At 40.2% G+C, this 13,273-nt stretch overlaps 1 protein-coding gene across 2 annotated transcripts in view; it reads left to right on the top strand.

The window, feature by feature from the left end:
• Grhl2 (grainyhead like transcription factor 2) overlaps nucleotides 1–13,273 on the top strand; it is a 104,143-nt gene that overhangs the window by 14,462 nt on the left and 76,408 nt on the right. For both annotated transcript variants that reach the window (XM_026384170.2, XM_026384161.2), the window contains exons 4-6: nucleotides 4,513–4,568; nucleotides 6,586–6,742; nucleotides 10,190–10,301. In XM_026384170.2, the coding sequence (XP_026239955.1) occupies nucleotides 4,513–4,568; nucleotides 6,586–6,742; nucleotides 10,190–10,301 (325 nt within the window). The remainder of the gene's footprint in view (nucleotides 1–4,512; nucleotides 4,569–6,585; nucleotides 6,743–10,189; nucleotides 10,302–13,273) is intronic.

The following is a 13,273-nucleotide window of genomic DNA, read 5'->3' as shown; positions in this document are numbered from 1 at the left end:
GTACCGCCAAGCCCAGCTTCATGTGTATCTTTTAATGTGGACAGAGGCCTGTCATGAGTAAATACCTAGGGCTGGAATTGCTGGGCCATTTGGTAAATGCACATTCAAGTTTACAAGGGACTCCCACACAGTGCTTCAAAGTGATGGTACCATTTTCATTCCCATTGTCAATGTATGAGGATGCCTGCCTTCTACACTCTTTCTAAAACTGGGTATGTCACTCTTTCTAACTTTAGCTATTTTAGTTATATAACATGGTATCTCATTTTGATTTGAGTCTGCATTCTCTGATTTCTGTTGAGCTGTTTCATATACTTATTTGGCCCTCCCTGTGACTTCTTTTGTGAAGTATTTGTTCAAATTCTTTGCCCAGTTTTCAAATGGGCTTATTTATGTTTCTTTCATTAGGTTGTAAGAGTTTTTAAGTAGTGTGAATATAAGCTCTTTATCATCTTGTTTTGTATCTTGTACCTTTTAGTTTCCTGAATGTCTTTCAAAGAGCAACAGTATTTAATCTGATGAAGCTTACTTTGTCAATTTTGTCCTTCATAGTTGATACTTTTGGATATTGTTTAAGAAGTCTTTTCCTATCCCAATGTTACAACAAATTATTTTTTCCCTGTAGATGCCTAATAACTTTACCTCTTACATGTAGGCTTCTTATCCATTCTTAGGTAAATTTTATATTTGATATGAAGTAAGGAAAAAAAGTTCTGTTTCCCCCACACACATTGATAATCAGTAGTTCCAGCATCGTTTGTTGAAAAAATGATCTTGCATCCATTTAATGGCCTTGAAATCTTCTCAAAATATCTGTTCATGATATAATCGTGGGCCATCTCTCCAATATTTGACCTAGAATATGTAATGCATACCTTTAGTAGATCATCACCTTCTTTACCTTTAGGGAACAGTGCGTCTACATTTGAGATACTCATTGGCTTTCCAATTTTAAACATGATGGCAGAAGGGGGAAATGGGTGGTTTTTAATTTCCTAAAGAGGAGAAGCATGGTGGCAGCATGCCAAATATCTTCAGCTGGCTGCTTATTTGGGACAAAAATGTAGTTACTGGAGTTTGGGATTTCATTGCTAAATAATAATATTTAAAAATAATAAACACTTGGTAAGGGTTGGGATTGTGGCTCAGTGGTAGGGCACTTGCCTAGCATGTGTGAGATACTGGGCTCAAACCTCAGCACTATATAAAGATAAATAAATAAATAATAAAAGTATTGTGTCCATCTACAACTAAAAAATATTTAAAAAAAAAACCCAACACTTGGTAAACACTTGCTGTGTGCTAGGCATCCATCTTAGTCTGTTTTGTGCTGCAATAACAATGCTGGAGCCTGAGGAATTTTCAATGAATAGAAATGCATTTGACAAGCTGTTCTGGAGGTTGAGAAGTTCAAGATCAAGGAGCCACATACGCTGAGGGCCTCCTGCTACATCATCCCATGGCAGAAGGGCAGAAGGGCAAAACATACACACGTGTGACAGAGTGCTGAATTTGCTCTTGTAACAAACCCACTCTGGCAGTAAGAACCCACTTTCTTGGGGCTGGGGGTGTGGCTCAGTGATAGAGTGCTCATCTAGCATGTGTGAGGCACTGGGTTCGATCCTCAGCAGCACATAAAAATAAAATAAAGGTATTGTGTCCACCTACAACTAAAAAATAAACATTAAGCCAAAAAAAAAAAAAACCACTTTCTCAGTAACAATCCACTTCCACAACAGTTACCTTAATCCAGTCACGATGGCCGTCCTCACAATCTGTCATCTTTAAATATCCCACCTCAACACTATTACATTGGGGTTAATGTTTCAACACAGACACTTGGGACACATTGAAACCAGAAAACATAGCAGTATCATTCTAGGTGATGTGTACTCATTAATCCTCCTGAAAGCCACTTGAGGGGGTAGCATTATTGTCAAATTTCTTTTCTTAATGAAGAAACCAGGGCATAGAGAAAACAAGAATTGGTCACTGAGCAGCAAGTGGGAGTGATGGAACTTGACCCAAGCTGGCTGCCCCAGCACCTACATCCTTAACTTTCACCTCCATACTCTTGGAGAAGACTGTGTGGGACCTTCCAATTCTCAGTAGTTCCATTGCTTAAGTCAGTGACTTGCCAAATGTTTGTTTAAAATCTGGGTGTCCTTTATCTATGGCCATAGATAGTTCTTATCTTCTGGGTGGGGAGAAGAGGCTGAAAAGGTTGGCAAGCAGCATAAGCTCTCTGCAGTCCTGCGGGAGCTGGTGCACCCAACCCTGCCACTCCTGACACCAGTCATTTAGGGGCACCTGTTGTATTCTCTACAATCAGCATGACCAGAGCCAGACATGAGAAATTCCCTGCCCCTAAGAGGCTATCATATTTCTTGGCGTTTTGTGGCTTTACAACTAAACTTTTATTATCCTCATAATAAAAAAGGAAAAAAAGGCTTACAGTTAGCTTCCTGTTATGATGCTGAAAGTAATTTTAAAAAGTTTCTTTTAGCTGAGTGAGGGATCTTGTAGAGTCTTTGATATACTGTTGAATACTCGATTTGTCCCCCTGCAGTCAGGGATGCTTCTGTAGGAAAAACAAATAACTGAATCTACCACTCCATAATCCCAGGTGAGGGATTAGGTACAAGTTTCTTCACCAGTGGGTTGCCACTGATGTATTTTCTCACACTTTCTAGAGACATTCTGTTAGTCACAGAAGAGTGTGTGGACATGGTCCAATGTCAACGGAAACATCATACTATTGGGGGGATGGGATATCAGTTGTGTTTGTGTTGTAGATAAAGAGCCATGTGAAAGGAAGCTATTGTGTTCGGAGCTTTATTTTGGAGTCAATGAGAAAGCAAAGGAACTTGCCAAAAGCTAAAAATGAAGCATTTGGGTTGAGCTGCTGCTCTTCTTGTCTTGAAGATTGGAGTTTGTCTTGTAGATTGTATTTCAGCCTGATGTAAGTTAAACCAAATGATCTGCTATGATCTTGAGTCTGCTTTTTTTTTTTTTTTTTTGGTTGTTGTTGTTTTTGCAACTGGTTCTAAGAGCAAGTTTGAAGTATTTTCACCAAGAAAATTTCATGAAGGAAAATTTGTCTAAAATCTAGTACTTCTTTTAGGCAAACTAAGAACATTTCTGGAACTCTTGTTGAATGAGTGAATTTCATTTTGCTGTTTGGGATGGATTCCTCTGTGTGTTTGTCTAGCAGGAGGGAAGGGAGCAGTTTGGATTGGATACTGTCCAGATGTAGGGGCCCTCAGAAACCAGGTACTTGGTAATCATTGTTCAAGGGATGGGATGATCAAAGTGGAGCTGGGGATGTCTTTGCAAAGAAAACTGAAATCACTTAGGGAAGGGGATGTTACCTGCTCTTGTAGCTGTGCTATCGTGTCCTGGGCTGGATACTGCTATTCTTCTGCCTTGTCTATCCTCCCCCAGAAGCACTGAACTCTCTTAGGACCATCCAGGCCAATTGTCAGTGTTGATTTTCACTTTCTCGGTTGTGTATTTTTCTTGTTTCTCTACTTGTTGAGAATCCTGTTGTTTTTCTATAGAGGGCTTGCACACTATTTATAATTTTTTTGATTTCTTAGAGATATTTGAAAAATAAAAGGTCACAGTGAGAAGACTGGGTGTGTGTGGCCAATCTAGTGCTTCTCCACCAGTATTATATTATTCCTGCTTTAGGATCAAGAGTTAAGGCTTTGAGGCATATACTTTTGAAAATGTTCTAAAATGTAGCAAAATGTATTCTATTTGAACCATATATATAAACAAACATCTCTGGACCCAAGCTTCTTTTTGTGCAATACTAGACTTAAAGTTTCCTCCAAAACCCTACTCTTAAAATGTGATCATGGAGATCCCTAGAGAAGGGCCTTGACCATGCTCAAGCTGTTACCACTCCCTAGTGCGTAATACACATCCATAGTGCTCACTATGTACCAATCACTTTTAGTAATATTTTGTTAGCCTATTTAGTCCCTCTAATTGGTAGGCACTTAACAGATGGAGAAAATATCAAGTTGGCTTTATTTTATAGGAATATCAGGTAAGAGAGCTAGAAGTTGGCCCTGGACAATCTTGCTCTAGAACCTGTGCTTCTAACCACTCTCCTATGTTGCTACATTATGTGCCCTCTGTGTTATTAATATTCCATGAATTCAGAGTTTGTGATATTTGTAAGAGTGTTGGAGAAAATAAAAAATGAAAGTGATATTTTATGTTTGAAGAAATAATTTCTAACTGCAAATGCTTTGGGAACACCTGTGGACATGTGAATAACATCCAAAGCCTGAATGTATCTTCTGTTGAGTGTAGCCCTCAGGGAGGAGGTGGTATGTGAGTTCTGTAAAGAGGTGGAAACTATTTTTGTCATTTGAAAACATAATGCCCCCAATATACAACTTTCCTTTCTAAGGGGAGGCTAAAACAGAATACACTTATCATTTTTTTCCTTTGGTGTACTGACCTACTTTTTTTTTTTTAATGACTTAAATTTTGCAGAAATTTCGGAGTGCTTCAGTTGGGGCTGAGGAGTACATGTATGACCAGACTTCAAGGTAGGTAAACCAGAAGTTGCACCTTCATTAAGGGTCCTTTAACTGTTCCTGTAAGTTACACTTTTGAACAATTTTTTCTTTGTGTACTTTCATAGAACAATCTGATTTCCTTTGCCTTCCATTCTTTGCTCTGTGCAAATGAACTTCTACATCATTATTTCCAATCTTGACAAATTACCTTCTAAAAAATGGAAATGCATAGATGATTTGTGTGTAAAATCCAAAGCACTGTGTGATTGGCTCTCAGTTCAGTCACTTGGCCTGATTTCTCTTCTGCTGCCACCACTGTCAGATGGTTTGAGCAGGTCTCTTAGACCCTCTCAAGTTGTGGAAGGAGGAAGGTGGGCTGAATCCAGAGTTTTTACCCTATGTTCTGGACAGCCTGGGGGGATATGAACCTCTGCAATTATATTAAAAGTTGTTTATGTTCATATGTGACTATTTCTGGGAAGAGGGTTCCAAGCTTTCTTTATATGTTAAAAACAATCTTTGACCTAGTTATCTAGGTGACCAGTAGCTTGTAATCAGGTCTAAATTTTATTATTTTATGGTACTGTATCCTAATTGTTCTTTTGGGCAAAATATCACTGCAAATGGTTCTGTTGTAATTGATTTATTTCCCATATGCTCTAAGATACATATTCTGGAATTTGCTTAGCTCACTTGCTTAAGCCTCAGATTTTTATCATATAAGAAGAGTATTATTTTCCCCCTTAGAATTCTTTCTCATTATAAAAGTTAAAGTACAAATAAAATAATATTACCGAAGTAGCTAACATAGAAGGCAATAGTCTCTCCTAATCCTTGCAAATAGGCCATTTTAAGAAAGAATTTGAGAATCACCTTTGCATCCAGTCTTTTAAAGACTATGAAATGAAAGGACTGAAAAAAAAATGGAGAGGGTCAGATGATTCAGAAAATACAGTGTTTGTAGCTGTGGCCCATCCTACAGTACAGCAGAAGCCCACCCTTCCTTCCTTCCTGGGGGTCAAACCCAGGCTCTCACACATGCCAAGCAGGCGCTCTGCCTGGGAGCCATATCCCCAGCCCAGAAGTAAATATTTCTGAGTGAACATGTTAAACAAAAAAGATTGTGGTCACATCTATTGTGTTCATTGTAAACAATTGATATGTTCTTCAAAGTTGGAAAAAATTGGTGTTTTTTGTTTTGTAAATTACATCTTTTAAACAATGTTTAAGGAAACTGTTTAAACAAGGATCTGCAAACTTTCTCTGTGATGAACTAGATAGTGCACATTTTAGATTTGTCAAGCTATAGTCCTCATCACAACTAAGAACTGCAGTTGTAACATGAGGGCAGTCTTATACAATACATAATCAAATTAGTGTAGCCATGTTCCAATAAAGCTTTATTTATGCACACAGACATTGAGCAGCTTGTGGTCCACAGATCATCATTTGAAAACCCCTGATTTAGAGTAGCTTTGTCATAAGTTCTTTTGCAGATTTCAGAACAAGAAACAAACGCAGAAAATACTCCCTGTTGGAGAACTAGATTCTCAATAGAAAGTTTGGTTCTGGATTTTCGTATTTCAAAATATTTTTAAGTGAAATATAGCTATTGGTAAATCTTAGTTAGATACAAAGAAGGTTTGGCAATCTGAAATGAACAAAAGCATTCAGATTTTTGGCAAGTGGTTAAGATAAAAGTGGCAAATTCTATCAATTGTGAAGTTTTAGTTGGCATTACCTGAATGCCAACTAAGATATACCAGAGGTTCTCTGCAACAAGCTTGCCCAATTGGCCAAGCACACCCTGGACTTTCTCCCCTTCTAAACCATCTGTTTTATGGAACACTATTAGAAATGTTGTATACATTATACCAACAATGACCTTTGGTCTGGTCTCATCTCTTTTGCCATATGCTATATTTTGTCTCTATTTAAAATAGAGTAAACGTTGGTTAATATTCATACAAAATGCTCTTGATGTGGAACAGGTCAGGAAGGTAGAAATGTCCAGGGAACACATCTGACCACTGTTTTCTGTTCACAGCGGCACATTTCAATACACCCTGGAAGCCACCAAATCTCTCCGTCAGAAGCAGGGGGAGGGCCCTATGACCTACCTCAACAAAGGACAGTTCTACGCCATAACACTCAGTGAGACCGGGGACAACAAATGCTTCCGACATCCCATCAGCAAAGTCAGGGTATGGGCTACATTTCTCCAAATGAAGTACAGAGAGATCAGATGAGTGAAATAGCTACCTCACAGCCTGTGGAACAGCATGGGAAAAAACTTCCAAAATAAATAATTCTAGAACAAATATCAGAGAGTTGGAGCAAGAAAACTTATTGGCTAAGTTCCTCGTTTTAATCAGTAACCAATAAACCCCAGGGAAAAAGTGTGGTGGAACAGGCTTTCTGACTGTATGCAGGGAATTTTCCTTCTTTCATTCCTGCCTGGATGCTGTATATTTGTTTTCAATTGATTTTAATTTTTCAAATAAATAACTGTAAATCAGGACATTTCTGTGGGTGAGACGAGCTATTGCTTGATGTAAGAGAGAAAGAAATTAATTCTGAGTCCCTGGGCCCTTTTCAACTTTGTTTGGAAGCCTTCTATAGCCCAGGGCTTACTCAGGGTTCAAGGGATGAGGCCTGATACCCACCAGAAACAACCTGGGGGAATTTTCAGGTTCCTGTGTATTAGTCCTATTGGTGAGAAATGAAACTGGATCCCTAACTCACTGCTTTGGAATCTTGCCAGTTTCTGGTATGCTCACTACTGCCAAGAAGGGTAATCCTTGGTAATCTCTCTCTACTGAAAAGGAAAATTATAGCCAAGCTCTGAAAAGAGGTTGAAGAACTTTCACAATCTGTTGTAAAGTAGACTTTTCTGGTCTATTTAAAAATGCTTTCTGCGGTTATACCCATGGTGCCCGGCTCCCCTTACTTTGCCCATAGCTTCTTCCGGATAAGTTCCTGGGAATGCTAGGAGGGGAATAGCGTGGCATGCTTAGAGCATGGTGCAGGCCAAGTTTACTTCCAGCACACATGGGGCCAAGGTCTCACACAGGGGCTGAGCTGATTGTAGGTCAAAAGGTGCTGTGTACATCAGGTGAATTAGAATGCCCCACCCCTGTGGTCAAAAACCATGATGGAGGATATACCACGACAACGACCAGCCACAGTGAGTCATACCAATTGAGAATTATTGAATATCTTTCATGTGTTGCATGACTAGTAACTCACTGAAACTAACAACAACCCTATGACAAAGACACTCTATTATCATAGTGTTACAGATAAGGAAACTTGGACTTTCAGAAGCTGGTAAGTGGCCAAGGCTACAGGAACCTAGGACATATCCCAGGCCACCAGACTCCTGAGCCCACCTCTCTGAATCACTAACATGTGCTGTGTTGAGCAGCCGAGGTGGGTGAAAAGCAGAGAAATTTCATCCTGGTCCACCTCTGGATATTTAACTTTGACATACTCTCACATATGGGTGTCTGAGAAGAAGACACCGGATACATTGGCTTTTCTTTTTAAAAGTCTTGTAAATTCCAAGTAAGAATTTAATTATATACATCCTCTTAATCTCACCATCACCATCATCCTGAAAAAATGGTGGACTATTAATATTCTAAGGCATGGCACCAGTATGGAGTATAGAGACTTTTCCAAGAATCCCACTTTGTGGGAATCATAGAAGTACTTTAATACAAAAAATATATTTCCTTTTGTTCTATTTTGGCTAAAATGAGAACCCCTCCTTTTCTTAAAGATTTCACTCTAACTTCTAATCTTGATAGTAATTTGGTATCTCTCAGAGTAGATCTTTCTCACCCAGCCCCTCTGGGACAGCAAGGAGTCTAAGGTCGAAGGAAAATACTTGTAATTTTACAGTGTAAAATTCTGAATCAAGGCATATAAACTTGATGATAACAGTTTAAAACTGATTTTTTTTCTTTCTTACAGAAGAAATGAATTTTAATACCAAGAATGCGCCATTACTTATGCTAATTTAATCTTTTGCTAGGGAAAAAATTGCTTTAAATGTTATTTTTATTTTGGGCCAGAAATAAACACCAGGAAACCACACAATAAACTTCTAAGTATATATGAACACATTTGTGGAAGAACAAGGGCTGGCTGAGCTCAGGGCTCATCACACAGTGAACAGCTTCCCCTGTAGCCACTAATCCTTTGACACTCTTGATGCTTGTGAATTCAAATGACATGGACACATATTTCTAAGCTAGTTTTTCTAACAAGCATCTGCTGTCTTATATAGAACATGTTCATATGTCCATTAGGAGTGAGCTGGGTTTTGAGTTGACAGTCAGCCACCAGCATGAATTTGCTGTCTATTGACATTTCTCGGGTTCCAGAGCTACAGTGCTGAATAGCAGACGTTCCTGACCTTGTTGAGTTCAAAGTCAATGGGAAGACATTGCCATTGCCTGAATAATTAAGTAAATGATTACAAATGTGTCAAATACTACAAAGGAAAAGTTTTGGGTTTTTTTTTGTTTGTTTGTTTTGTTTTTGTGGCTAAGGATTAAACCCAGGTCCTTGTACACACAAGGCATGTGCTCTTCCACTAAGCTACATCCCCAGCCCAAAAAAGTTCTGAAGGAAAGAGAGTCAATGAGTTATTCTTTTGAAATAGTCAGAAAGTGTCTAAGAAGTACTTTGGATATGGGATGAGAGGAGAAGCATTCCTGGCACTGAAGTTTCAGTGTTTTGTTTGTTTGTTTTGGTACCATGTCTATTTTGTTTATTTTTGGTGCTATCTTCCATTTCATAAATGACAGTGAATTTATGGGTGTTTAGTTTAATGAGGCTGCTTGTAACTTAGAACCAAAAGAGGTTTGGGATTTTTATTTCTTCAAGATAGAATCAGTTTCTCGAGATTATTTTTCAAGTACCTCCCTGTTAAATTTAAATAGATAACATATTTGCCCTTGTTTTTTTGTTTTGTTTTGGGTACTGAGGATTGAACCCAGGGTGTTTAACTACTAAGCCACATTCCCAGCCCTTTGTTTAAATGTTTTATTTAGAGTCTGGGTCTCACTGAGTTGCTTAGGGCCTCACTAAGTTGCGGAGGCTGGCTTTGAACTCGCAATCCTCCTGTCTCAGCCTCCCAAGCCTCTGGGACTCCAGGCATGCACCACCGTGCATAGCTGCCCTTGCATTTTTCAGCATATGGAATATCTGTAGTTTAACTCTGTGCATCAATAGGAATTCATCTTTCAGCATTCCCCTCATTTCCTTAATGTTTCTCTCATTACCTCCCCTACTTCAGCCCAGGCACTAAATTCGGCCAGAAGTGGATGTTGCTTCTTTACCAATGGTCCCAAATTCTGTTTTGGGATACAAAATTTCAAAAGTATGCTTATTTACAATATAAGAAAAAAATATTTTGCTGTTCTGGCTGACCTCATGGAATAATCAAAATTGCTATAGGATTCTCTTTTTTCCCTTTGTGTGGTTCTCATTTTCCATTTTTTTTTTTTTTAAGTAAGCACATTTAAAACAAAACCATCCATACAGCTGAACTCGTCTGGGCTCTCTTGCTTAAGAAACATACCCTCTAAGGCAACAGAAGCACTGGGCAGAGAGTAACCTCTCCATTCTCCCCTCTGCAGAGTGTGGTGATGGTGGTCTTCAGCGAAGACAAAAACCGAGATGAACAGCTGAAGTACTGGAAGTACTGGCACTCTCGGCAGCACACAGCGAAGCAGAGGGTCCTCGACATTGGTACGTTGGTCCTGACTTCCTTCGGGTCTTGATACACTAAACTTTGTGATGCCAAGGGGAGGCCCAGCACTGGGATCACAGCGAGGACCCTGTAGCTTTTGTGCCATGCCAAGCACCAATCTACAGCCCTCCCCTGTGTTAGTACAGTTAGCACAATCAGCCTTAGAAATTAAGAGCCAAGCATTTCTCTCCCCTGAAGGTCAACCAGGGCTTGTATAATAATAGTAGTACATCAGATTTGCAAGAACCATTTGGGTATCTAAAACACATTTTCATGCCCTCCTTGTTTGAATCTAGGCAATCAGCAGATTAGATGAGCTCTTGTTCCTATTCCCCCCGACATGATAAAGATCAGGCCTGTGGTGCTGTAAGGCCCTTGGCAAAGTTTTAAGCAAGATCTCGGGTCTGGTGCTCTGTGCAGTGTTCCTTCCACATCCCACACACCTAGTGCAAGTAGTACTTGGTGGTCAGGCTAATGACCACTGAAGAGACCTTCTCTGCCAAGGAAAGAAGGAATATATGTGCCAAGTTCATCGTCTGGAGTCTGTACACTCCTAAATATAATGTCTGTTCTCTGGAGACCATAGACCCCTGGACAGTGTCATCATCCAGGGTCCATATAGAAAGGTAGAGCCTATGCCAAGAAGTTCAGTGGAAGGAATTCATTGCCAAGGTTGGAGAGGCTGAAGGCACAGTGAGGCAATCCTGCTATTACCTGTTGGGCTGGAGAATCAAAGGGAGGTGGTGGTGGGTGTTGGGGAGCCACCCAGCAGGAGCTGGGACCACAGAGGGAGCAGTTTCCCATTAGGAGGCGGAGCCACAGAGGAATCACTGCCAGAGACTTTCAGTGCCAAGAGGGAAGAGAGGAAATGCCCTGGCTTCCCTTGTCTGCCAGTCTCCTGCCAGTGCTTCTCATAGACCACATTTAACCCAAAGCCAGAGGGCATATGACCTTAAAAAATGCAATTTTTAGGAATTGACTTCTGAGATACAGAGCCAAGTAGGGAAAGTCAAAGCATGGATTTCAAAGGTCTCCAAAAGTGATTGAAAACACAGCCAATAAAGCAAGCATTTGTAAGTATTTTAACATTTTAGTTACATGCTATTTCCATAAGGAAGAAATCTTTTCTCATATTCCAGGCTTCATTGCTCCATTTTGAAAACCACGGGGCTACAGTCCCCATGAGTATAGGCACAGAGAAGGTTTCCATTGTGCTGGGCATCAGAAGGCATCACTGAGCTGCTAGAAGGATGCTTTCTTTGATTTCTTACATAATGTAATGAAGGACTTTTCAGACCTTCCCTCTCAATCTTGCTAGAATCCCTTGACCAATGGCAGAGTTTGGTTAGTGACTAGGTTAAGGTTAGAGACTCAACATAGAACATATTGAAACTAATTATTGATTTGTCCTACAAAATAGTAAAGCCACTCCTACCCCTCATCAAACACACACACACACACACACACACACACACACACACACCTGTGATAACTAGTCAAACATATTAATCTAATGCCCAAGGAAACAGGTCTAGAAAGGCTCCCTGACCTACTGTCTCATGTGACTTGTCCTCAGTAATTAGTACAACTGCTGGAATAAAAATAGTCTTCCTGCCCTGGGTCCATATATTAAATCTAAGACTGAGATATGGGTTTGGGGAACTTGCCTTAGCTTGCTTTGTAACTAGTCTGCATAAAGCAGAGGAACAATTTTATTTTATTTGAAAAGTTAGCCTTATAATTATTACCCAAGAAAACGAGAGGAGCAATTAAATAGAAATTTGGGCTAAGTTCAAGTAAGGCAAATAATAAAAAGCATTTTACTGGCATACCTGTTGATTCAACTTTGATATTGTAACAGAGTTTAGTTTTCTGAGCCCAGGATGATTTCTCAGCTCTGGTAACCCTTCAAATCTTCTTTTATCTTTCCTTTATCACCTCTCATCTTCCTTCAGACTTTTCTCCCTTATACAACCCATGTATATGTGTGAAAGCACACACATGCACATGGACAGAACACATGCTTTGTCTTTGAAATCTATGACTTTTAATGAGGAACATCATGAGAAGCTTCACACCAGAGACCAAGGTACAAAGCCAGTCCCTTGAATTCAATTGGTGCAAATGTTTTCTGTGCACAAATGTTTTCTATCTGTCCTTAACCTCAACTTGACAGCTGCTCACAGGGTGAGAAAACGTGCAAAACTATCACAGAATTCCTTATAAAAGTCAAGCCAAATATCCCTCTGCCAGGGTTGTAAACATGTTTCTAATACAAAAGAGAACTGAAGTTGAGAGGCCATGTACCTGGGTACTGTGTGCCATCATCCATGGGAACTCAAGTGTGGGAGGAAGAACAGCCCTAAGGCACCCCCCCTGTACTCTACCAGGAGTCTGGCAGAGGATTATCAATGCCTGCTAAGTGTGCAGGAAGACCAGAGAGCACGTGTACCATACATGAGCCAATTTTGATTGACAGCCTTCTAATGGCCGAAAAAAGGAAGGGAAGAGTTTGAAATTATTTAAGGAAACTCTTTTTAAAAAAACTTCCATGAGGCTGAAAATTGAAGTCAGGGCTCAGAAATCATAGTTTCCATATCTCCTCTGGTGTCTGTGGTCTGCAAATTCAACTGAGCCATCCAGGTGGTGACCTGAAACTGGAATTAGAGTCCAATTTTGGGCCTTTCCTCATCTCCCACACCTAATCCTCTGAGTGGCCCTCAATGTGCTAGCCAGGCTCTGACTGCCAGACCCTGGGGGAGTCCTGTCTTTGGTTCCCTGCAAAAGAGAGCAGGGTTCTGAGGCCCAGGGCAGAGGGAGAGCTTGGAGCTGGGTCTCCAGCCAGGTTCCTGTGGCTTGAGTGGAGATTCCAGGGTACTGTCTCCTCACTTATTCCCTTCTGCCTGGGATGCTGTTCACACTGATACTTAGGTGGCCTTTTCCCTCATTTTTTCCCCAAGCCTTGTCACCA

This window comes from Urocitellus parryii, chromosome 7, assembly GCF_045843805.1.
Source record: "Urocitellus parryii isolate mUroPar1 chromosome 7, mUroPar1.hap1, whole genome shotgun sequence".
Classification (NCBI taxonomy): domain Eukaryota; kingdom Metazoa; phylum Chordata; class Mammalia; order Rodentia; family Sciuridae; genus Urocitellus; species Urocitellus parryii.
The sequence above is the reverse complement of the archived record's forward strand: the minus strand, read 5'-3'. Positions and strand labels throughout refer to the sequence as shown.